The sequence below is a fragment of the Micromys minutus genome (assembly GCF_963924665.1).
Source record: "Micromys minutus genome assembly, chromosome: 30".
In the NCBI taxonomy this organism is placed as follows: Eukaryota; Metazoa; Chordata; class Mammalia; order Rodentia; family Muridae; genus Micromys; species Micromys minutus.
This window is the reverse complement of record NC_137965.1, coordinates 8247641-8274778: the sequence shown is the minus strand read 5'-3', so window position 1 is coordinate 8274778 and position 27138 is coordinate 8247641. Positions and strand designations below refer to the sequence as shown.

The following is a 27138-nucleotide window of genomic DNA, read 5'->3' as shown; positions in this document are numbered from 1 at the left end:
AGTATGAAAATGCAGTGACGTGATCCATGAGATAAATAAGGAAATGTTGCCATGTGGACCATGTGCAAACGCTGGAATTATTAAAGCAGCGCACACTCCTCAGCAGGATTGACGGCTTGGAGACAGAGCTGAGGGAAACATGCACACTTCTAAATGGTCCATTTTATTGTCATAAGACTTGGAGACACTCGCAGGATTTTTTTTTTTTTTCTCTTTTAAGGCCAAAACTAACCCTGGGTTTTCACTGGTTTCAACAAGGTAAGATCAAGACATGTTTGAATCCTACAGCTTGGTGGCATCAGTAAGAGAAACTCAAAGCCATCTGAATTTTAATGGGGTAAAAAAAAAAAAAAAAAAAAAAAAAAAAACAGAAAGCTAAAAATTAAGCAACAGGACAGAATCACCAGGAACAAGGATGGTAATAAGCCACCAATGCAAAGTGGAGCTTGTCGCAGCCTCCTCTTAAGAGCTAATGGCTCATCTACAAGTGCCAGACTTGCTGGGAAGCAACATCAGGGAGATAAGAGCTGAAAAACATCCCTTCGGGATGCTGAAGTCAGAGAAACAGCAAGGAGGCTGCATTTTTAGCATATTGGCCAATATCCCAAAGTACATCTGAAGAAGCAGGCCTGCCAAGAAACACAGACCATGCTTATGGCACCAGGAAGGAGTCAGTGCTTCCTTACAGTGGATACTCACAGCCTTCCAGAAGCAAGGATGCTGGCAGAAGAGAGGAGACAAAGCTGGTGTTAATTGGTCCCTTGTCATTTAATTCAATTTTGTTTTTAAACCTTTGCCAATACAATTCAAAAAGGTACAACTTAGTTTAATTCAAAACCATGTTTTAATACAATATTTTGATTCTATTGGTTTCTAAAACCACAGAAAATTATCCACCTATAAATTCACAGCAATAAGAATATTATATAGCCAAAGGCCAAAAACAAAAGAAAAATTCCTGTACTTTAACCACCGGGCCATGGCGACTTGGAACCTGACTGCAATGAGGTAAATATTTAGAGCCAAGTACTGACAGATCACCACACCCTCTACCTAAAGGTCCAGCCACAAGGAAGTCAACGTATGCTGTAAACTGGGCCGTGAGATAAGATCAAATTCAGTCTCCCCAGCTGCTCTATACTGTGTAATATATTCCAATAAATCCTCTCCACTTCTGTTCTTGGTAAATTCTTTTCACCTGTCCATACCTCCTGTCTTTCACTTTATACTTTGCATAACAGATATGCTGAGAGCTGTTTTAAAAATAACATTTGTTTTTTACTACAGCACCCTGGAAAGTCTCCATGCTTTTGCTGGGTGACTACAGAACCTCAAGAAGCTACTGAGGGGATTGTGAAACACGCTGCTATTATTGGACTTTTCACATAAACAAACAACACACACAGTGTGGGTATTTGGAAACCTCAGCTCTATTGTCAATTCTGTAAAAAGCATTATCTCAGTTTACTGTGTTGGGTGGATACCATTCAGAAATTCGCAGCTAGGTATGAGTGTTTGCTGTTGTTTCTGTTTGTTGGAGGTAACACATCGGATTACATGTGTGAGCCACACAGGTTTGATTAAACACAGTACTTCCTAAGTAATGAAGGTACAATCACGAACTTGCTTCCAAATTACACTGCCATGGGGTTTTAAGTTACAGTAAGTGGCTTTTCACAGACGACCCCACCCCCAGCCCAGTTCTTGCTAGTGAATCCCAGAGTAACAACCAGCACAAGCTAGTTCTGTTCAATGGCCTTCAACTGATCACAATTTACTATGACTGAGCTCAACAGTGAGAATCTGGACATACCCAATACCTCTGCCCTTCCAGGTAACAAGTTTTTGTAAATATCTAAATTTTTTTTCATCTCCAGATAACACGTCTCTCAAACACCCCCATCAGCCTTTCATATTATCAAGTCTGTATGTAGCAACACCACACTCTCTGGGTTTCTCCTCTTCCCTAACCTGGAGGGGCCACTGACTCTCAGCACATGCGCAGAGCCTCTATCTGTCTATTCTTCCTGCTTTACCGCCGTGCCCTCTACTTGTTCGCACAGACTCCCATATAGCGTGTTCCTACCTCTTTCCAGAAATGAATTCCAGTGCTGAAGGCAACAGAGAAGGGGGTTTCTACTCAGTGGGGCTCAGTGTATGTTGCCTCAAACAAGGCATTTGAGACCAGCAGAACTAGGAAGGTCAGTCTCTGATCTTGTCCCCCAAAGAAACTCATGACCCTCTCTTTGGAGAGGTAAGAATCACCATCTCGCCCTGCTGCTAAGTGTTGAAAGTGTCCCACAAGTTGTGTTGGGAGTCTAATCCCCAGTGAAGATGCTGACAGATGAAACGTTCAGACATGATTCGGTAATGTGGGCTCAGAAGCCATCAGTGATGTTAGGGTTGTTATTGATGCCAATACCTAATGAAGTGGATGTGTGTAGCTTTTTCTGTTTTCTCCTCCATCTCTTTTGTGTTCTCGTGTGATGTCCTTCAGCATGCAATAACCCAGCACAATTGCCATGACCAGATAGATGCAGGCTTTCATCTTGGATTTCTCAGACTCCAAAACTATGCGACAAGGAACCAGCTGTAGTTTGTAAACGACTCATTAAAAAGTGTTCTGCTACGGTAGCAGCAAATGTCTTGTGTTTTTCATTTTGTTGTTTTGTTTTGTTTCTGGAGACACAGGACAAGAAGCAGCATCTTCACACGCAGGCTTTTTATTTCTCTAGGACTATAAGTCCTATCACGATGTCTTTGTTCATTTAGACTTCCCCAACCGTCTACTCTTCATGAAATCCTAAGCGTTGCACTCAGTAGTAGGCTTCCCCATTTACATGGGTCTGAATTTCCTCACGGAAATCTCAGAGTTCAGGGAAACTTGGTATTAAATGAACGTGTGCGTATTTGATATTCTTTCTTCAGCTGTGATCTTAAAAATAGGAAGAAGGGGTGTTTCTTTTCCTTTCCTTACATTCTTTCCCTCAGCCTTGCCATATATACAGCCAGTGCACTATTGAAGGCTTTATAAGATACAATGTCACACAGCTATACCCTTTCATTTTCTTAAACGTCCTCTTACTTTTGAAACCGTCTACATCCAATTTTGGTTAAATGTTGGGATGTAAGTACACCTTAGGCCTTGCTAGAACTCAAAACATTTTTCAGTCTAAAAGAAATAATTTGGAAAAAACAAAACAAAACAAAACTGTTAACTGGACTCTTTTAAGTCTTCCTCTCCTTTTTTTCACCCCAATACTTTCATCTCTAACCCTTTCATCTGTATTAGAGTTTCTTCAGCATGAGGAAAGCCCATGGCAATCACAGTTCTTACCTACGTGGGAATTTCTTACTGCTTTGGCCTTCAACTGAAATTATCGTTGTCTAAGTCTAAAGCTCCTGAGCAACGGCAGAGCTGTGGATAACAACTCCAGTAATTAACCTCAGCTGTGTTCTTGTGACAAGGTAGCATCTTACTTATCTCTTTGTGACTCAGACTGACCCTAGCAGAGGTTCTAAGCCTTCCCCATCCTCCTTAGCATGTAACCCTATTCAGTGCTCTCTCATAGCTAGAAATTGCTCGTGCTCTTATAAATCATGTGCATCTCCCCAGGCTGAAATTTAAAGATATACTATTACTGGTTCAGCCATCATGGATGTCTGAAGTCCTTTAAAGAAGTTAAAAGATCAATATAAAGTGATTTAGAGATCCTACTCCTAGACAATAATATCAAGGTCTCAAAGAGGTACTATTGTACTTTCTTGTTCACTGTTGTAGCATGTATAGGAGCCAAGATGTGGAACCAAGTTATATATCCCACAATACATGGATAAAGAAAATCACAGACACACACACAGACAGCAGGAAAAGGGGGTATTACTTAGTCTTATAAAAGAAGAAATTCCTCCCATTTCTGATCACACAGATGAGTGTATGAGTGTGAGACATTACACTGAGTGAAATGACTCAGATACACAAAGACAAATATTGCATGATTTTACTTATACAAAGAATCTAAAAAAAAAAAAAAAAAAAAAAAGAGAGAGAGAAGTCTAACTAATAGTGGAGAGGGTAGAGCTGCAATTCCCAAATCTGGAGAGAGCTTTAGATATGGCAAGCTCTCCAAACTGTCAGCTGTAACATGGGTGAGTTTCCAAGTCTCCATAGATAACATTGTACCTATAGGTAAGAGTGGAGGCTGGGTCTGGTTCTGTCTTTCTATCCTCTCGGAAGGCTGAGGCTGGAAGTTCATTATGGAGCAAGTTCAAGGTCAATGTGAGCAAATTTAAAACCCTATCTCAAAATAAAAGTGCCTTTTAAAAGGTCTTGTATGGAGTTCAGAGGAAAAGTGGTTTCCTAGCACATGGGAGACCTTGAGATTGGTCCCCAGTAATGCCAATTCCAAAACCAAAACCCAGCCAAATAATAATAATAATAATAATAATGTTGCATAGATGAAGCTGTAAAGCATTTTTAAAAAAGACTTCTGCATTCTCTAATAGCATGACTTATTTTTCTAATTCAAAATGAATTTTGGTTATTTATAGCAGCAATGTATTTAAAGGAGACTGAAGTTTCATTATGGAGGTAAATGGTTTTATTATTTAAATATGCTGGATGTTTTACATGAAGGCAATAATAAAGGTAGGGTCCTTAAGAGTGGATTCCATCATAGATAACGTTAAGGATGGATTCTACCAAAGAGCTACTTTTCAGCACTGAAGGTCATTGATACAGAATGTGTTTGGATCCCTCCCCTCTTTTTCACACACAAGTTGTCTTGCCCTTCCATTTCCTACCATGAAATGATGCAAGAGGGCCCTGTCCCCATGAGGTCCCTTCCATCTTCGATTTCCTCACTTTTAGAAACATTAGCCAAGTAAGAATCTACTCATTACACTCACCTATGTGCAGTTAGTACATAAGACTAAACCTGGTTGCTGGGCATTTCCTGATGCTCTACGTATTAAAGGCAATTTCCAGTGTGTCCTTATGGAACTTGGCAGAAGCTTGTTGAAGGTGAAGCCTGTTGGGCAGCCAAGCCAGTGGCATGGTGATCTTTACAGGGACGTGGGATACTGTCTCTGCTCTCTGGCTAACGTGGTTTGTTTACTGTATGCTTCGACAATAATGTACTGTCCTTACTGGAGGCCCAATACCTAGAGAAGGCTATGAGAATTCCTCTACAAGTATCAGTTGAGTTAATTTGGGGAAAAAGTAAGATGCAAATGAATAGAGAGAGGGAGGGGACACACTAACTATAATCTAAGTCACACTATCACTTCAACATAAACGTCTATTAAGCTGAATGAAGGAATTATTAAGGCACAAATTTGTATTATAGAATAGTAACGGGCAGTAATGAAATTAATTTCCTAGAAACAGAAAATTCCACCTCATTTCCTCATGTAAATATTTTATTAGTAGTATCAAAAAATACCTTCATGTATCATGAGAGCTAATTCATACCCCATTAGTCTTCCTACATCTAAACACAGTGTCACGAGCAATAAGCTGATAGGTTGGTGAAACATTTGGGGAGTTAGAAGGGCTTAAAATGAGGCTGACAAACTATATTTTTGAATAATAAACACATTGAGAAAAGGGTAAGATGTGACCTTGAAGGAGAAAGAGATGAGCCAGTGACATGAATGGGGCCATTTTCTTAAGCAGAAATAAAGATGGGTTGTGACAACCACAAATAACATGGTGCTTATGGAAAGGTCACAATCCTTTAGTGCACAAATATCACTTTACTATCATTGATTGAAGGAAAAAAAAACCTAAGCACCACTGAAGCCCATTTTTAAGGTAGATGCTAAGGTAAAAATGAATGAACCATAGCACAGCCTGTTTGTAAAGAAGACGGTAGTTACAAATCTATCTACAGACATTAGAAAGGGTTATTAAGTTGAACTCTGTAGTAGATTGATCGTCTAGCATGCTCTACGGTGGGTTATTTGCCTAGCATGCACGTAGCTCTGGGTTTGATCCCCAACGCAACGCAGAGAAAAAGGAACCACAAGTTGTAGGTTAAATGTAAAAACTAACCCAGGTAGGATGGCCACATAAGTTCGGGAAAGGCCGAATGGTCCTCTCCTCCACCGAAAGGATGATTTCATCCAGGAAATTAAAGAGCAAGCTGGAATCTCAGACATGAAAATCACTTGGAGAGGACCACATAAAAGGAAGAGTTTGGGATGGCTTAAAGCAGTTGCTTTTCTACCTTCCTAATGCTGCAACCGTTTAATACAGTTTCTCGTTTGGTGGTAACCCCCAACCATAACGTTATTTTTATTGCTATGTCATAACTGTAATTTTGCTAGCTATGAATGGTAATAAAAGTATTTCTGTGTTTTCTGATGGTCCTAGTATTCCTATGAAAGGATCGTTCAACCTGAAGAGGTCGTGAACTACAGGTTGAGAACCGCTGATTTATAGTTTTGTTTTCTTTTTGAATTCAACATTGGTAGTAGGAAAGGAGACTTCGTACATGCATTGGTGGTCACAAACAGGCTTCCACTGGTCAATGATTATTAAGTATTCCTTGCTTTCAAATTGCTTAGAAATGTTAGAAATTTTTTTAGAAATTATTGTGTTTAATAAGAATAAAATAGTAATTCTACATCATTCTTCTAACCTCATCCACTTACCTTGACTTTCCCACAATACATCTTTATAATCAGCTCCCTAAATCTCTAGCTATTATCATGTAAATATTAATGTTATACTTCTTCCCAATCCAAGTCCCTTACAAGGATCTGAAGGGCATCATACAATCTGACACTATTTCATTGGGCCTTTGTTCTCCTACTGTCCCCATCACTGGACAGATGTCCTACCCAGTTGCAGATCTTCCAAGCTCAGAAGATCCACAGCTCAGTTTAATGGTCCTTTGTTTTCATTTGGGAATTCATGTTTACTTTGAATGGGGGACCCCATCTTTTCATTTTTTTTCTGGGTACTTCAGCTTAGGACCAGCACTTCCTACTGTACCTGGTTTGAAGGACAGGTTCCACTTTGGTTCTATACCTTCCTGTCAGCCTCTTGCCCACCACCAGAGCGCGAGACTTCTGCTTCTTCCTTCTGCATTGCCCTGTTACTCTACCACAACTCTACATGGGTGCTGAATCTCTCCACCTTCAAATTCCATCCAAAAGTTAATTTTTAAAACTGGACCTGGTTTCTCTTATCTAAAATGGCTTCTCCCATCTCCTTATCCTAATTTTCTTCAAACGTAATCGCTACACCCTTAATCATCTCATTTCTCTGTTTCCTTGTTCAGTATCACACATTCCCTCCTCCTATACAGACAGCAGCAGAAGCAGTAGTCATTTTGTCTTTCCGAGCCAACTGGCAAAACATTAGAGTCAAATCTAGAGACAGTTAGGGTTCCTAGCCTTCTACTCTATTGTATTGTTGACTATAGAATTAATACATTTTCAGTCCAAATTGTTCCATCCACCCCATCCCGTCCTCTTTTAAAAGACCTGAACAGGCATTACTTTGACTTCTGATAGCTCAAGGCCGCCTATTTCTTATGAACCCCAGCCACACACAAAAGCATGGATGCAAATAGATTCCTTGTAGATACTATGCGGCTCAAAAATTCTACTGTCTGCTCTAACCTAAAGCTGAAGATGAGCCCTTACCACTCCAAGAGGACCTATCACAAAGGACTGAGGAGTCTGAATCCTTGATGTGGCCCTCAAAGGAAGGAATTTGATCTCTTCTAACTAGGGAGTCCCGCTCCTGCTGACCTAGAAAACCATTTCTCTGAAACGAGATCAGGAAGCAAGAAGACAATTGTTATGGAGATTTATCCTAACATCTCTCATTAGAGACACAGCTGGTCTCCAACAACACACTGGCTGCTCTTTGTCACTTTTCCCTTGCCTTCTGCTTAGCCCTGCTCCCAGTCCTTCTCTCTCCAAAGCCAATTACCCCCTCACATGCTCAGATACTTCTGTGCCCTATACTTTGTGAACATACTCCTCACACATGCATGTGGATTCTACCACCTCAACTAGCAGCTAGCTTTGATAACCATGCAAGACATGTAGTAAGAATTCAATATTAGTTGGGTTAGCAAATAAATTAATAACTGTAATAGATGATACCTCCCCAGCTTCCTTAGGAGCAATAGTTTTCTAACTAATGTTGAGCATCAAGATTATTTCATCCATTATTATTCAGCAACATTTTCTAGAAATTTCCTCTCCACATGAAAGAGTCTCTATTTACTTAAAATAAGAAACTAAGAATAGGAGAATTATATGTGCATATTTTACAAGCCTTTGTATGGATTTATGATCCAAAAAGTTACTTAATTCTCTAAACCAAAGAAAATACACAACTCTATAAATAAATTTTGGCACAACCTGGAAGGAAACTAAGGCTATTGACAGAAAATGAGGATAATCTTCGGAGAGAGCACCTTCAGATCAAAGGACCACATAGCTGTGTCGGGTGCTAGGGGCTATGGCAAAATGAACACATTAGCAAATGTGACAATATCATATGGTGGCAGAGACCGCTTTTAAAAAACGACTTGGCACCAAGTATTTTGACTACAAACGTTCTCATATTCATTGACCTAGATCACCCACATCTGGTCATTTGCTCAAAGGAAACATAATTTATATGACATATAAAATGCGACCTTCTCAGTAATGCTTTTAAATGCTGCTTATATGAGACTGAAGACGTAAATTTAAATGATGGGGAGAAATACTGCTATAGTATTCCCCTCACTTTATACTTGGTGCTGAGAAGTTATGACTAAGAAAACACGAGGAGACGGATACAGCTATTATCTATAAAGTCAAGGGAAAAACTCCAGATTAAAAAAAGCAATTCTATTATTAGCAAGCACTGTAGTGCATGTCTTCAATCCCGTCACTCAGAAAGCAGACATAGATGGATCTCCGTAAGTTCAAGACCAGCCTGGTATGCACGGTGAACACTAGGCCATCCAGAGTTACATCATGAGCTATACACAGTGTCTTTAAAGATATTAAGTAAAAAATGTATATGCAGACATACTTTTTATAAAATTAGAACATGCTAAAATATTAGAAGGTAGTCTATTCAGACACTAAATGTATTGATGATCTTTTTTTTATTTCTATATTTTCCATTTTTGATAATCTAAAACTTTTTTTCAGAAAACATCCTTTAAAAGACTAAGAGAAACATGGTTGTTTTCAGCAAATAGTTTCATTTTCAACATAGGTAAATCAATATGAGTTCTTAATGTGCTTCCAAAAAAGTTAAGTTTAAAATGAAAACACATATTTGGAAAGTTAGGAAATTATATTTGGTGTAATGTAGAATTTTTCTTAATTCAACACAAGGAAACACTTAAAAGGAAAGAAAGCAACAAAATTTACAACCATAAATTCTTGACAGATTACAAAAAAAAAAAAAAGTTAAGTAAAAATTCATTGGATAAAAGTGTCATTACTAGGCAGGTCGTGGTGGTGCACGCCTTTAATCCCAGCACTTGGGAGGCAGAGGCAGGAGGGCCTGCGAGTTTAAGGCCAGCCTGGTCTATAAAATGAGTTCTGGGACAGTCAAGGCTACACAGAGAAACCCTTCTTGAAAAACTAAACGAACCAACCAATCAAGTAAATAAATAAATAAAAATAAGATACAAGAAAAAAAAAGAGAAGGAAACAGTGATAAAAGCGGCAGGTGGAAAGGTACTCACCGGTACGCAGTATTCCACCATTGGGTAATGTAACTTGTGGCCTTTTGCTGTTCGTCCAGAAAAGAAGCAACTCTGGCAGACGTCATAGTTAAAGTGCTTTAGGCTCCTGTACCTGTGATGGAGAAAAGAACAGGTATCATTCCTGCCACCTCACCCAAACCTGTCCCCTGATAACAAGCTTCACGGTAAGGACACCAACAGTGTCCTACACAGATTCCTCTACAGTCTTAAGTCAAGGTCCTGGACACAATGCAAAAGCCAGATGGACTGAGCGCTGCAGGCCTGGCTTAGCCAACTATGAAGATCTAAGTCCTGATCCTTCAGATCTGGCATAAAAATGCTGAGCCTAGTGGCAAGCACCAGGAATGAGAGAGATAATCTGAATCCTGGGGAAGCAGAGACAGGAAAACGCCTGGGGCTTGCCGTTCAGTCTCGCTGAACTCAAGCTCCAGATCCAGAGAGAGCTCTGTATGAAAAATAAGATGGAGAGTCATCAAGGAAGATGAAGACAATTGATATCAACCTCTGGTCTCCATTCGCATGCACACATACCCAGGAGTACATACATACATACGTGCACACAGAGGAAAAGTTAGGGCGTGGAGAGAGAAAGAACAAACTTGATCAGTGATATCCATGAGCCGGTGAAATGTAGAACAAAGCACAACAAACGTAGCATATGGAACAGAATTATCTGGTGACTTCCTGGTCCCTATTTTACATACTGCCTCCATCTTGCTAAGTGTGATTCCCAAACAACCCTACACAGCCAACACATTTGACCAAGACCTAATCTACAAGGTAATTATCCCTCATGAAATTCCTATCACCTCAATGAAAAGATATTTATAAATATGTATATTCTTTTCCTATAAAATACATGAAAATGTATGTATAAAAATTTCTGAATCTGGCATTACAAATAACTACAAGAACTAAAATAAGGTTGTATATAGATGGCGAGAAGGAATGGTACTTTAGAAGGATGGACTATGCAACGAATCAACGTACTCTGCAAGCCATCAAGCAGAAATAAATGGGAAGGAATGGCAAGCAAACCACAGGCCACAGGAGGAAAGCAGAAACCACTGAATTCTGGTTTCTCTGAGTGCTTCTCACCTGAACCCAACGATCGGACATTCTTTGCAAATGTTGCATTTGGCCTGATGCTTCGCCGTCTCAGCCGCTGCCACACGGTGCAGAACCGGCAACCACACCATGGACTGTGGTTCCAGATGCATCCAGTCTATGAACTCCTTCACACTGATCTCCGGCTTGTTGTTATTCTGGGGGGGGGAAGGCAGAAAGTGAAGAACAGCTCCACAGGGAAGCTGTGGCAAGTGCTGCTTGCTGCAAATCCGTGTAAGAGAAAAGTCATGTGACTCCAGTTCAGCCAAGACACAAACAGGCTCTTTATGGTAAGAAAATTTTAGAAACGAAACTTAGAAAATGTGGGAGGAGGGAAGCAGCCATTGTCATATAGGGGTAGGAATTCCTTAGTACTCAAAGTTTTATTTTTATTTTTTTGTAGGTTTTTTGTTTAATGTCCATACAGACAGTTACATTTGCATGCTAATGGTCATCCTCAGGTTTCATTCCCAAAGTGCTGTCCACCTTGTGTTTGAGGCAGGGTCTCTCATTGGCTGGAAGTCATGGCTAGGTGAGATTGTGGGCCAATGAGCCTCGAGGATCTGCCTGTCTCTGCCATAATGATGCTGGGATTGCAAGGATGTACCATGTGCTACTACACCTGACATAGGTGGGTTATGGGGATACAGCTCAGGTCCTCCTGCTTATAGCAACCCGAGAAAACTGTGCCATCCCCCTAGCCCCTCAATGCTCAAATTAAAATAAAAAGGAAGCAAAGTTTTCAAAAAGCACACAATCCCACGTTATCTTCCCACATTCATCCTTTAATTCTGTACCACAAGTGTAAGATGGTAAACGTATGAAGAGAAGGACTCCTCACCTGCCAAACAAATGGAAGCCTCTACAAGTGCTTTACAACTGTTTCACAAAAGGAGTCATTGCTACATTCTGCCCCTGTTCTGCCAGAGCATCTCACTGGAGGCAGACCAGCACAAATACGTTTTGTAGGCTCTCTAAGCTATCAAGATAGACTGTGGGAGGCAATTCCAGCCTTCCTCAAATCCTGATGCTGAAGGATTGTGCATGAGAGCAGAGGTAAATTCCACCAACTGCCTCTTCCCGCAGTGGTTGAGGTCATTCCGAGCTCTGACATATATGACTATAAATCATATTTTAAAAAAATCATTTAGTATTTTTTTTATTTCTAAAACAAGAAAAGGGGCCATTATAAAACGTAATAACCCATGACATTGATTCTCCTCAAAGATACAGTGTGAGCATTTTTTTTTCTTTCACCAGTGATAAATCACTGGCTATGCTTTGGAAAAATATCTGTAGGCTTCTAACTTTATGCATATGGATGATATCAGTAGCATTTATAAATGTGCTTATGCACCACAAGCACTTAAAAAGGAAACTGCAACTCTTGCCCAGGTGAAAATGAACAGCTCAGATCAGTGCAAAAATCTGTACATGACTGTGGGTATGTGCATATACTTTTTGAGAAAAGATGGCTGTTTTTGTAATGCTTTCATATTTTAAAAAATAGTCTCTACAGAGAACACTAAGGCATTTCTACTCCTTCAATAAACAAACATGTATTAAAGTCAATATGTGGTTCAATGTATTATGAAAGTATAAGCAACCATCAGATTATTTAGGTTCTTCTAAAGTGAATGGGGCAAGCTAGTGTTGTCAGAAAGCTTTGTTTAGCACATGTCAAACCTGCGACAACATTGATCTTCCGGTTCTCAGCCTCTAGAACGGAAGAATGAATATCTCTTGTCCATAAGCCACACAGTTCATATATTCTGTTATAGCAGTTCCAGCAGACTAAGACCGGCTAGAAGTGTGACAGGCACAGCTTTGTCTTCAGGAAGCTTACTTAGGTGTACTAGGACAAAGCAATACTAACCAATTCATTACACATCTCAGTATGGTGTCACATTGTATTGAGCATGATGAGGCAGAGGATATGACAGTGGAAGAGAGTCTTCACCTCATAGGACCTGAGGAGGAACTTCAGAGGACTCAAGAGACAGAACAGAACAAGTGGGAGAAGAGAGCATGCACAGAGAAAAGGAAGAGCATTCTACACAGAAGAGCACATGTCCAGAGGCATAGATGCAGAAATCAAGGGTGAAATGAGTATTATGAAAAGCTGAGCACAAGGCGACAGGTCATAAACATAAGGACAGAGACAGCATGTTGCAACTCAGACACAGCACATAAATTAAACTCCCTGAAAACTATGTCTATCTGTCCAGGTTTTACGATTCCTTGAGTCAAATGAGACTAAGAAACAAGTCATCAACTTATAGGCTAATACCCCAAACTTGCACTATTTGATTCTAGCAAACTGATTAACTCCTGTCTTGGAAAGCCCCTTTCACAACACACCATACACAGCCACAATGCCCATGCCTACCTGCTGGAAGCAGCTGCGGACACTGGGCTCAATGTTACTGCCCCCAAAGGCTGCTACTTCCCCCAGCTGCCTAGGGATCTGGATGGCATCGTGAAGTAGCAGACCAAGCTGCCGCTGGTCACACATCTCTGTTGGCCCAGCCACCTCCTTAAAGAGACCTACAAAGAGAAAGAACAAGATGTTACTATCTACCTACTCAGAAAAAAAATTGTATCATTTAAATCATTATCTCATCTTGGGTGAACTATGAAGTTAAAAACCAAACCAAACCAAACAGCCAAGCAAAAACCAAGGAGGGGTTGTGTGATTCAGATCAGGCATCTCCTTAGTTCTGAGGCTCTTAATCTGCCATCTGTAATCAGAACCACATGTCTTTGAATAATCTTATGTCATAGATTATTACATCAAATCAGGTCAACTATTAGAAAGTTACTGTTTTAAGTACTACAAATAAATGTACATTGGCTAGTTTTATAATCTCTGTAGGATATTCCCTTAGGAAAGAGCATGAGGCAAAACAGAGGTTCCCATATGATTTGCTAAAGCATATAGTTTATAAAGTATAGTTTCACATTTTACAGTTAGTTTATCAACTTTTTTGGTTCACTTACAAATTCAATATTCCATGCACTTATATTTCATCCTTTTAGGTATACTTATGTTCATATCTCCTTTGTATTATAAATACCAAAGATATAAGGAGGTTTAGGTTTTCATTTTAGAAACTTATATTATTTTTGTTTTATTTTCTGTAATGAAACTTTGTTTCTGTGTATCCTTTGCCTTTGCTTTTCCATGCATAATCAAAGCAAACACTGCCTTGTTTTATTAATATTCTCAAGTCAACAACATTAAAACTCCCCTCCCCAGGATATTTATCTTTGATCTACTATGGGTAATATTCTGAGGATTATAATTTAATAGAAGCTTCCCAATGAAGAAGCTAATGTAGTAAAGAAAGTTACTTTTGCTTCGCAGAGACACACCTAATTTAAATAAAAAAAAAAAACTTTATCATAGCAATCGACACGTTTGGGAGGCATTGTCAAATTGTAATGGTTCAAAAGACATACTGTTTAAATGTTCATCATGTGATGCTAAGAAGAAGTGTAAATACTTAAGATGCTCCCCTCAGACCATTTTCAAACACTGTCCAATAAATAAACAGGAGATAAGATGTCATTCTCCTCTTGTCAGAGATGAAGGATGCCAGTTCAACAGTTGTCCACAGAGAAGTGCCAAACTGAAGCATACTGAGAGGTACTGACACAGTAATTATCATGAAATACAGTTATAATTATATAAGCACAAGAAGGGGGGAGCAAATGATCTGAGGTAAAATTAATTAATTATGGTTATTATTTGTTCATGCAGATTTGCTTAGAGCTCCACCTGTTTTGTTATGTGGGGGAAAAAAAAGGCGATCATATCCCCTCAAAACAGCGGGCCAGAATTCTTATAATGGAGCTTACTGTGTATCTATGTACATGTGTAATGATCTTTACAGAGAGGCACATGTTTTGAAGGCCATCAGTTCTACCCAATATTCCCACTCTGAGGCAGAAAGCTATGCTCACCTGCCACTAAGAGGGTGAGAAGACTCATAAAGAAGAAGCATGTAGCGCACGGAGAAAAAGTGACACCAAGTGCTACGTTCTTATTCTTCTACTCGGACACAAGAGGCAGTATGAGGAAGATGTGGAGAATGGGCCACAACAAGTTTTTAACATGAAACAACTAAGAGACAATCTTGAAAAGAAAAAAATCAATCCAGAGGAGATGCAAGGGGATCTCCAAAAGATGCTTGCCGAATTTGCTTCTGCCGATACCAGCAAGCCCCTCATCATTTGCAGGAAGGCACATGGGATGTCAGAATCCACTCCAAAGCCATTCTCAGTAAAGTCATAAGTCATAGGCACAAGTAAGGTAAAGACTGATGTCAACCACCTCAAAATGCTTTTCACGTGGATGCCTTCTGCCACCGAGGCTAAGGAGCACTGTGTCTTGAATATTAATTTTTACAAAGAAAATAATAATGAGGAGATGTCCCTACAACACTGGGGAAATCAAAGTTGCTCAAGATCTCAATAGAAGAAGCAAAACTGAGCCCTCAGGACAGTTGCCAGGGCCTCGAGGTTGAGGTAAAGACATAGATTAAAGAATTAACCCAAGAGATTTCGTATTTAATTATGTCCTGAAGTGCCGCCCATCATGAGTTACATTGAACAGTAGAAACTTGCAATGCAGGAGCCTCTGCTTCCTCGCCCAAATGTGAGCACTTAATGCTGTTCTGCAGAAAATGCAAATCTTCAGCTTAAATTTGCATTCATCTTAGAGCCCATTCAGCACTATGATGTAACTGTTACTTTTAAAGCCCTAAGTCTTTTGGGAGCATATGAAAAACCCCGAATCACAGATGATTAGTAGGAAAATCTCCTAATTTTGGAACACTGATTTTTCAGTAATTTTTTTCCTTTCCTAATCAGTTTAGAAATGGCAAGTTTTCAGCTTTAGAAATATCTTTTTCCTGATAATGATGAAGGTTCCTGAAGTTCTAGACAAAGGGCCACAGACAAAACTTTGTGTAAGTCTTATGTAGGGCCTTTCCCCTTCCCTCTACATGGTTTGCAAGCCTCAGACACCCTTAAGTACCCTCAACTTCTCGTCCTACAGTCAGCTTATGCTCCATACAAATCTACAACTGTTTCCCAAACATTCCTGTTACATTTTGCAAGAAAATTATGTCTTTGGGTTCTAGGCTTGATACTCAAAATCAAACAATTTAACAGTAATCCCAGAACCCATTATACTGATGCTTTTTATAAGACAATGATCAAATGCCTTCAATTGGGGATTTTCTTTCTTGATTCTGGGGGCAGGAGCAAGGAAGTCATGCATGCTTTGCTTGTGATGGACGACTGAGCTATTAGTAGACACATTCATACAACTAGTTCTTCCTAGTACCCATCTTTTGTCTTCTAATGCCTTTCTGTTCAGGAAATATTCTCCACTTCTCTGCACAGAATTGTGTAGAAATGGGCTTGGAAGCATCAACTTACTTATCTTTTATGGACAAATTAAACTAAAAGACATGTCATCATAGTGATGAGTTTGGAGACACATGAAGATGGTGAGCATTTACATGCTATATTTGACAACTTCTAATATATTACCTCAGCTTCCTCCCAATGCTACAACTGTTGGCTTCATCTCTCACCTGGATGTGCACGCAGCTTAGTGCACCAGGAAACAGAGGTAACATTACTTTTGGCTAGAAGTACTCAAGGGGATCAAGGCACCCATTGATCTAATGACACTTGGTCACTAAGTGGGAGAGATATAAAGGTTCCTCTCTTAAGCATGCCAAGACATTGTTTTGTAATCAATAGCTAAAAAGGCACCACTGGTTTATTTAATGATTCTAAGCAACAAAAATAAAAGTTAAAAGCATCTATCACTTCATAATGTTAAAATTACAAAATATCACGACTTAGAATTAATGATAGTAAAAGTTTTAGTCTCTCTTACTTTTCTCTTTCTTTTTGAAAAAGCATTAAACATAAACTGTAGGGAGTGGTTGTGATGCTAAGGTCCTGTCCCAATTGGTTCTTGATCAATCAATAAAGATACCAGGGACCAATGATTGAGGATGGGGCGGGACACATAGAGTTGCATAGGAGGATACAGGGATAATCTGCGGAGGAAGAAGGAGGCAATAGCAACAGGAGATAAAACAAACCAGTCATGTGAGTTTTCAGTTGCAGTCCTTGAGTTAGCAAAGGTACTTTAACTAGTGAGCATGTGTGTTTTTCATCTGTGGGTGCAAGAAAATCTGGGTGGGGGTTGGTAGCCCAGTACACCTGGAGCTTAAAGTGGGGTAGCAAAAACTACATGCTACTACAATAAACACAAAAAAATGGGTTGTTTTTTTTTTCTTTAAAAAAAACAGAGAAAAGAAAAATGGGTTGTGGAGTTATAAAAAGTTAGGTCTTACAGACGTAACACTCACATATCTATTCACAGTGGATTTAATAAAGTGCTCATGGTGGCAAAAACATCGTGTCTAGTTCAACACCAACCTTTTAACAGGTCACAGCCTATGACCTATTTCAGAATTAATTTGTTCACCTAAAATAATGGGATCATAATATCTACTAGAATATTCTAATATTTAAATGAGTGCACACTTGTGCTTGGCTCTTACTGTGTCAGTGCACCTCACCCGTGGCCCTGCAGTCAGAAATTCTACAAATTATCTTCACACTGTGTACACATAATAAGGATCTCCAAAATGGAAGCTAGCATTATAGCAAATGACATAAAGTCAGTGCCCAGTAAACTTATATTCTCATTAGAACACTATGGTATAAAAGGTCTTACATACATCTGTATTTTTCTTCTAAGAGGCCTTTGGAGAGAGACATCAATCCAATCTTCAGACTCTGTACCCTAATTTTTCCAGTCCGGCCCCTGAAATTATAAGATGGGTTATATGCATTTAAAACTGTATACAGTATGTTGAATGGCATTTTCTTGAGAGTAAACCACTGCATTATAAATGTAAGTTAGAGATACAACTTTTCTACTTGGTTTTAACAATTACGACCAAACCTGCAACATAACCTCTTGACATAGTTTAACAACATCTAGGAACAAGTCTGGAAAAATACATTTAAGTTCTTTTACACCTAACACACAGTCCAAGAACACATGAAAGGAATATTAAAAACAACAATCATAAAGCCAAACAGATTTTACTCTAAGAAAGGCTATAAATAAAATCTGTTGGTTACAATTGTAAAATCAAAATATACATTAAAGCTACACAGAGCATGCAAGCATGGTCTACAAAGTACACTGTATATAGCAAGAGAAGACTACTGATAAATTAAAACTCAAATGTAAATATAACTATGTAGAAAACTATATTTTGAAGGCTCAGTGCTTATAAAACTTTAGAACTTGCTATCATCAGTTACTTTGATCTCTGTCAATGTAGACTATAAATTACTATTGTAATTTTAATAGTAAATGGTTTCAAATAGGCTGGTGTGATATCTATATTAGGGGAATCTTGAAACTGTAATTAAAAATGGAATGTATTAATTAATCAGCTCCAGGAAATACTTTCACACTAAGCCAGTAAGAGATTATTTCTTTCCAGTGGAACCACACACAATCCAGGAAAAACTCTTTGCTATATTTATTATTTCATAATCTCCATCTGTTTTCAGCTTTGGTTTATTCCATGAATTTTCTTAGATTTAAGGCATACATATCATACACTGAAAACACATAAGTGAATGTCCACTTATTGTATGGGCACATAAGAGAGTGTTATTGTGTGAATGAGAAATGTTAGTACTTGAGCTACGTCCCTGGTTGTGGTGCTGTCTGGACAGGTTTAGGAGGTGTGTCTTTGTTGGAGGAGGGATATTACTGAAGGTGGACTTTGAGTCCTCTCAGTCTGCTTGCTCCTCCAGCCCCTATACTATATCCCTGCCTGGAACTTTACCATGATGCTGATAACCTCCTGTACCCATGGAACTGTGAGCCATAAGAAACCCGACTTTCTATAAGTTGCCTTGGTCATAATGTTTTATCATAGCAAAAGAAAAGTAACCACTACAGGTTGTAATTTACAGTATTTTTTAAAAAAAGAAACATCTGTAATGTGCCTTGTTATTCATACTCGTATATATTCTTCCATTTTCAAGTGGTAAATGATCAAGTAAATGCCTGCATACATAGCATGACAGCAAACATATAAATGTTCTTTAGAAAGAAAGAAAGAAGGGAAGAAAGAAGGGAAGGAAGGAAGGAAGGAAGGAAGGAAGGAAGGAAAGAAGGAAGGAAGATAGCAAACAAGCTTTATTATGGCTAAGTGCATTAGCAATGCCTGGACTCTCAGCACTCAAGAGGTAGAGACAGAAAAATTACCACAAGTTCTAGCCTAGCCTACTCACAAGAAACACTAGCCAGTTTCAAACAAACTGAGCAACACTTCAAATCATATTTCTACCTGATACAGTTTTAAGGTTTTCCAAATTACCATGAGAAAGAGTGTTTGTTCTCTTCAAGACCTGGTGAGTGTTTATCCTCTAAACACAGACAATACTTTACTTTTCAGAAATAATAAAGGTTGATGAATGACTGCACTGAGGGATTTGTGCAGAAAGGTGGGTAAGAACAACCCAATTCTTTAAGGGACCAGAATGGTGGGAAAACACAAAAGAGATTTGTCATCAGGAAGACAACTGAAAATGTCAATCATCTGTCCAGTCCACCACCATCAGTTACAAAGGCTTGCTGTAATCTAAGAGCCCAGAAGTGTTCTTTGAACGTTAGGGAGCAAGAAAAAGTAGAGAACCTAATTCTTACTCAATAACTCACAAACTACCTAGGGAAGTAAGAAAAAAAATGACTATAGAAAATACAGTATCAACCCTTATATGTGGAAATGAAAAAACAAAATACAAGGCCACTTGTAGATTGTCCTGTAGCTGTTTGTATTTTGATGTTAATTCCACTTCCCCAAGACAGGCTGCCTAGTCATGTACTCAGGTGACTTCATCTGAACCTTCCCATTTTAATTAGTAAAATAAAGGGGAGAGCCGGTGATTGGGCAGGGGAAGGGAGGTGGAGAGAGAGGGTCAGAGGAGAGAAAGGGGAGAGCAAGGGGGTCAGGGAGGAGAACCAAGAGGAAAAGGACCAAGATGGACATCAGGAAGGATGAACTGGATCCAGGTGGATTTAATTGGCATTAGGTAGCTATGAACATTTTAAGGATTTTATAGGTCTTATATCTCATATAGAAGGGCAGTTTGTATCTTTGTCCATTTGATGTAATCTTATTGTGTAGAGGGACTGTGGATTGAGAGTTTGAGATATAAACCTATATAAAAAGCTATCGGGCCTTAGAGTCATGTTTATGTTGGGTGATGGGGTAAAAAAAAAATATGCCAGAGTGGTAATTCCACCTGGGACAGAGGCAGTAGGGCAGGAGGGGTAAACCACCAGAGAAGGGAGCGATGCGGAGAAAATGGCTATCGGACCGAGTGAGAGTCCATGTGCCAGCTCCACTGATAAAGAGATAAGCCAATTCCAATTTTAGTATTTACTGCAATAGTCACTGTGGTTGGCAGGTTTTAGATAGAGCACTTCGTGTAGTCTACGCCCTCTCACGGTTAATGAAGATGCTCAAACTCAAGGGCTGCAGTTGAGTCTCAGTGGCAGAATGCACATCTTACATGGAGTGGTCTATCCCTAGCTAATCCCTAGTCCTCCTCCCTGTAAGAAGGAGAAGATTACAATCAGATATGAGATATCATAGCAAAAGCCTGGGTCAGAGAACATAGGTATGGATGAAAACACATCCCCTCCAAAACTTATATGGCAAGAACATTTATACACAGGCTCACTGGCTAATTAATCTGTGCATACATGGAGTCATTCTTGAATGTTTTGATGTCAAGTAGGATATCTAATCGGAGATGCCTCTGAGGGCTAATAAAATGTATGAGTGAGTGATCTAGCCCAATAGCTAAGTACTTGATTCCCAGGACAGTTTTTGTAAGTGACTTCTGAAATTAATTTAACTATGAAGTTAAGTACCTTTAAAATTATATTCATCTCAGGACAGTGGAGGAAATATGACTTTCTATACTAAATGAAACTAATATTCTCTATAGAGAAAAATAAATGTTCGACCCAAGTGTTCCAGACTGTTGCTCCGAAGTATGATTTAAATGGTTTAGATTCCCATTAAATCTAGAAGGGAAATTGTGAAATTAAGACTTTTGAACCTGGCAAGATGAAGACCGGGTAAGGCTGTGAATTCATAAATAGGATCAATTTGATTGCTACAGTTTATAAAGCCCCTTTCTATATATATTTGCTCATTCGCCCTTCCCATCCACCTTTCATGAGGTGAGCTGCGCAGATATTTTTTACCTAAATTTTCCAGATATAGAGATGCCAAAGTTAAGTGGTTCCCACGTAACATAGCAACCAGAGCACAGCATTGAGAACATGAGAAGGAGCTGGGTATATGTTGGAACTTGAATGTTCAGTTGATTTTATAAAGTGTCACTGGCCTAGCTATAGTAATATGATAAGAATATCCATGCAACCAGGGAAATACAATCTACAAATTTGCTCTGTATCTATGATTAATTTGTAACAAGTCATTACAGATAAACTTTGGCATCTCAGTGTGTTGGTTTTTCAATCAGTTAAACAGAGGGTAAAAATAGAAAGATCATATCTTTAGATCATATGTGGATTAGAATTCTTTGATCTCCTCTATCTGCATGACTCATTATTTCAGGTTGAAGTCGACAAGGTTTGTCCTGGTTGCATCATATGGCAATAAATCAAGGTGTTGAATATGTAACAATGCTATAGTTTACATCTGAAAAGGTCCCTGAGGTCCATGTATTAACAGCTTGGTTTCCAATGTGGTGGTGCTCCTAGGAAGCAGGAAAAACTTTAAGAGCTTGGGTCTATTAGATGACATCTGAGAGGCAAGCCCTCCAAGGAGATACAAGGAATGTCCTCTCTTTCTTCCACTTCTTGGTCATCAAGTGACAGTTTGACTCCATCAGTGTTCTCACCATGAGGTACTACCACACTTATAGCCAGGGGTAAGCCAGTCATGGGTTGAAACCTCCTAAATGACTATTCAAAAATACACCTCTCTGTGTGTGAGTTGATTTCATCAGCTACTTTTGGTAGTGTTGTGCGGTGCTTTGAATATGCTTGGCTCATGGTAAGTGGCACTATTAGGAGGTGTGGCCTTGTTGAAGGAGGTGTGGCCTTGTTGGAATGGGTGTGGCCTGTCGCTGAGGCAGGGCTTTGAGGTGATATGTATATGCTCAAGCTCTGCCCAGTGAAAGATACACAGTCTCCTGGCTGCCTTCAGATCAAGCTGTAGAACTCTCTGTTCTTCCACATCTGCCTGTTCACTGTCATGATGATAATAGACTGAACCTCAGAAACTGTAAGCTAGGGCCAATTAAATGTTTGCCTTTGTAAGAGTTGCCTTGGTTGTGGTGTCTCTTTACAACAACAGAAACCCAAACAATGAATGAATTAATCGATGGATGGATAGATGAATGGATGGATGGATGGATGGATGCATGGATGGATGGATGGATGGATGGATGGATGGATGGATGGATGGATGCATGGATGGATGGATGGATGGATGGATGGATGGATGAGTAGGTAAATCAATGTAACTCTTTCAAGAAGTCTGCTCTTTTCTTAGGTATTCACTGTCCATTCTGTAAGAGCCTCATTCTCTCCTCCAATGTCTGTGCTTAAAGTAAATATGTATTAAAAACATTTTATTAAAGAACTATAAATCTGTCACATAAAACTTTTAAAAAAATTATCTGAACCCAGGCATCATTTTAAAGTTCAAAGCCTTCTGAAGGTCCTCTAATATCTAATATCCCTACTCTGGATGGAGTAAAATTATAGTTGATCAGATTCACTCCGAAGACCATTACTTGAAACAGAGTTAACAGCCAGTCATTGCTTAAATAAACGGAAAAGCCAAATGTGGTAGAGAAACCCAGGTAGTCAATGACAGACATCAGAGATTACTGCCTACAGAGGAACCGACTTTTCCTTAGCTAAATCCATTTAATCGAAGATAGAAAGGGATACTGAAGGGAATGCATCTGACCCAGAAGGGTGATTGATATGCTACCTTGGCATAGAGCAGAAGTAAGTTTCGCAGGACTTTTGTCCATGAAAACGAAAAAATGACACAATTTCGAGGTATTGTTTTTCTAGTAATATATATGTATATATATTTGCATGTAGCATTTTCATCCATTCACATTTGCAGCAAAAATGGGATTGTGCCAACATTTAACTCCCACAAAATGAAATACAACATTTTGCACGATACTTGGGTCCTAACAAAGTATTACTGTGTCTTCATTCTAGAGTGGAAGCAGTCTCTGGGTATGTTCTGAGGTTAACTCTGGCATTTGGGCACTGAAGTCTCTGTATCTTATGACACTGCTTCTCATGCCAACAGCATCTTTAAAGAGTCAGTTAAAATGAGGTTGGAGGGGCAAACCTTAGTCCAGAATGCCTGGTGCACTTGTAGGGGAAGATAGATTATGGAAAGAAAGGGGCAGTTGAGGCAAGAGAGAGGTTCTGGAGAAAACAGCACACCAGTCAGCCCCATCAGCACCACGAGCTCAGTCTTTCAGCCTTTACAGATATGAAGAAATGATGTTGAAGCAACCTAGTCCATTAGGTTTTGTTTCAGTAGCCAAGAAATCTAAAACTGTCACAGTGGGACCCTGCTAGGGGTAAGAGTGTCCTCCACAAACTTTGGTCCAGTTGTCCTCTTTGCAATTTCACAGGGTCAGATGAAGTCCCCAAACATTCTCATTTAGATTTCTTTTGAGGATGGGAATCCATGTTACAGGCTACTGCACAGAAAACATTGAAATAATGAGCTATTTGTGGTGAATTTATTGTAGAGAGGGTCTCCTTTGAGGCTTTAAAACAGTGATGAGCAAATTAATGAGATACTTATGCTAAAATTAATATTGTGCCCAAGAAGAATTACAACTTTGTATTAAAAGGCAACATAAAAGACACCAGGCAGAAATGTATTACAGTAAATCCTCTTTCCTTTAGGGCAACTGAGTCTCATTTTCAGATGTCTCCAAGTACATGGATATGTCTTTTTTTGTTTTTTATTTTTTATTTTTTAAAGATTTAATGGTATTTGTTACTATTGAAAGATAAAGGTTTTTTTTCTCCTAATGAGAAAAAGTAAATAAAATTACAGATAAATCATGTCTATTGTTGTTATCATTTATTTCTTACACAGAATCAATCAGCCACTGAACATGTACATTTATGAACTATCATCTATCTTCGTTGATTTATGAACTATTACCTACCTTCTTTGTCTTCAAATCAAAGGCTGACAAATGTAAATCTTCATGTAGCTACTTTAATGAGCACTAACTTTTGAAATTCAAGAGAAAAGCAAGCCTTCAATTTCCCTTTTCATTTTTGCATATTTCAACCCCCTACCAGAGAATGAATAATTCCCAACATTTCTGAAATGTCAGCTCACAGCAAGTCTTTTATCACTGATTAGTGCACAAATACATTGTCAAAATCAAAAGGGTCACATAAATTTGGGATGTGCTGAGCTGGAAGTTGAGGGTGCTCTTTATATGCAGTGAGAAACAGTTCAAGTGCACATGTTAGTGTGATGTAGCATCAATTATTAGGGTGAGACCACCTTATAAAAACATAACCACAATGGCAATGAAGCTACTATTTAAAGACAAACTGAGTCTTATTCATGGCTGTCCAAATTACCCTCAAACCACCATCATACAAAGTTTCAGATTCTTAATGCTAAAAATCATTTTAATTCACAATAAACATCAGCTTCTGTTTTCCTTTTGAAAAAATAATAATCTGAGATAGAAAGGAGCAAAGAGAAAGAAATCAAGAGGCTTAGGTTTCCTTAGCTGCTTCCTGACAAGAGAATGCCACCTCCCTAGCTAGCCTTCATTGACGAGAGAAATTATGAAAGAACAATCTCATGTTCCCTCTTTTCCTATTGTTGGAAGCTGAAGGAGATAGAAAATCAGGTACTTTTAAACAATGAAAATGGATTATGAAAACATTTTTTTAAAGAAACCACATCAGGGTTTGAGGTGTAGCTCAGAGGTAGTGTTTGGCTCCATGTACAAGTTTGTTCCTGAGTTAAAAGAGTAGTATCGCTGGAGAGATGGCTCAGTGATTAAGAACAGAATCTGCTCTTTCAGAGGTCCTGAGTTCAATTCCCATCAGCCACATAGTGGCTCACAACCATCTATAATGGGATCTGATGCCCTCTTCTGGTGTGTCTGAAGACAGCGACAGTGTACCCATATACATGAAACAGATAAATCTTTACAACTTTAGTATCACCCCAAAATGAAGGTGACAAAGATGAGGATGAAGAAGAAGAAGATGATGGTGATGCTGCTGCCAAGTTTATTATCAACATGTTTCAGTCCCTTATGACCATTTAGAAGACAAATAGCAAACTTACGTGTCGTAGACGTTGAGCAGCCAGTTGAGACACATATCGACACAGAGAGGAACATTGACCAAGTCCTTGTGCAATTGTTCAAGCCCATCGTAAGTGGTGGTCAGACAGTTGATGACATCTGGGACGCTCAGGAGCTGATCGTTTTGGTTCAGTTTGTGCTGCTTGAAAACTTCATTCGTTGTGTTCAGCTCTAAGAGATCCACTGATTGGATGAGGAGAAAGAATTAGAGAGAGGCACTGCCTTGCCCAACAACATGGAAACCCAGCAATTCTAACCTCTAGCTTTTAGCTGGACTTTTCAACTCACAAACTGATCCTTCTCAGTTAACTTCAGTTGCTAATGAAATAAACAACATTCCCATTCTCTCAGGTCTAATTTATTCCATACACCTTTGTGTCTTTCTAGCTAAACTCTGTAGCTTTTGGATATTTTACCAATTTTTGATCTTTGATTTTTTTCCCCTGCTTTTTTGGCATCCTTGTTTGTAGATTCTCTGTGTTTTTCAATACAGAAATAAATAGTCTCTAAATTTATTCCAAACATTAAAATATCCCAAGTAACACTGCTCACCTCATATCTCTTCACCACTTCCTAGTTACTTTTTACATCTTTAAAGTTATTCTTGATACTCTTAGAAATACCAAAGTTGCCCGTATTAATGAGGGACTCTGTGATTTCAACAGATATCTACACTATGTGATATTTAAATCTGTTAATCGACCATCCCCTCAAACATTTAGCATGTGTGTAGGGAAAACATTCAAAAACCCTTTATTCTAACTCTTTGAAATGTAGAGCAAGTTTTATTATCTATAGTCACAACATCAGACACCAGAACCTTAGTTCTAACTATAACCTGTAATTATATAATTATGGACTATCAACCAGTTATTCTCCAAGCCTCTGTCAAGCTAACCCTTCCCTAACAGTATTTAAAAATGTGTAATGGCATTAAAAGGTCACTGTAGATAGTTTTTTTTTTTAAGTGAAACAAACAAACAAAGAACCAGATTTTCATAGGAAGGTAACAGCTCTCTACCACCTGAAAAGCATCAAATCGAAATTATTCTGAACAACCAGAATTGGTGGAATCAGGCCTACTGCCCAAGCTGCTATGCCTTTCAGACAACCTGTAGCTGAGATGGATTCCTACTGGTTCACAGATCACTGGCCTTTATGCATTTGTTTCTGTCTTTACTCTCCATGTGTAAAGCCCAGATGGCAGGTAAGGCATCAGAGCATGCAGGGTGTTCGAGGAGCTCTTTCTTAAGAAGCACTGGTTACACTGCTAATAGGAAGAAGTAAACCACCCAAGAGAAGAACAGACACCTTCTGAAAGAGCTGACACAGGCTACGAACTCATGGTTGGAGATGCTTTAAGGGGAGCCTTTTGCATTTTTACTTCCTTTACCTTCTACCTTCCTGGTGGTTTTGTAACCTTTGCATAAACCCAGCTATTTTATTCAGCTTTTGTGGATGGGACTCAAGCTTACACAAATGTCCTTTATGTTTCATAAATACCTTATGTATGTGGTCCCAAAGAAAGCAGACAAAGTATTTTGAAAGAATGATGCTCCTTTCTGTATCTGTGTAGATCTGAATGCCATGTGACTGCAGATGTCATTGAAGGTCTGGAGCCAGAGTGATCAGTGAGTCACCTGATGTGGGTGCTGGGAATTGAACTCTGTTCTTCCAAAAAGAGTAGCAAACGCTTTGCTGAGTCATCTCTCTAGCTCCTTATAAAGTATTTTTAATGTGACTGTGTTTCTACTGTGATTCACCGCCCAAGGTCAGGCCATGTACTTCTGCAACC

At 39.0% G+C, this 27138-nt stretch overlaps 1 protein-coding gene across 5 annotated transcripts in view; it reads right to left on the bottom strand.

The window, feature by feature from the left end:
• UTRN (utrophin) overlaps positions 1-27138 on the bottom strand; it is a gene marked incomplete at its 3' end in the record, with an annotated part of 456405 nt that overhangs the window by 32698 nt on the left and 396569 nt on the right. For all 5 annotated transcript variants that reach the window (XM_080941517.1, XM_080941518.1, XM_080941516.1 and 2 more), the window contains 5 exons: positions 25325-25526; positions 17618-17703; positions 13234-13391; positions 10836-11002; positions 9717-9828 (listed from right to left, as the gene is read on the bottom strand). In XM_080941517.1, coding sequence (XP_080797643.1) covers positions 9717-9828; positions 10836-11002; positions 13234-13391; positions 17618-17703; positions 25325-25526 — 725 coding nt within the window. The remainder of the gene's footprint in view (positions 1-9716; positions 9829-10835; positions 11003-13233; positions 13392-17617; positions 17704-25324; positions 25527-27138) is intronic.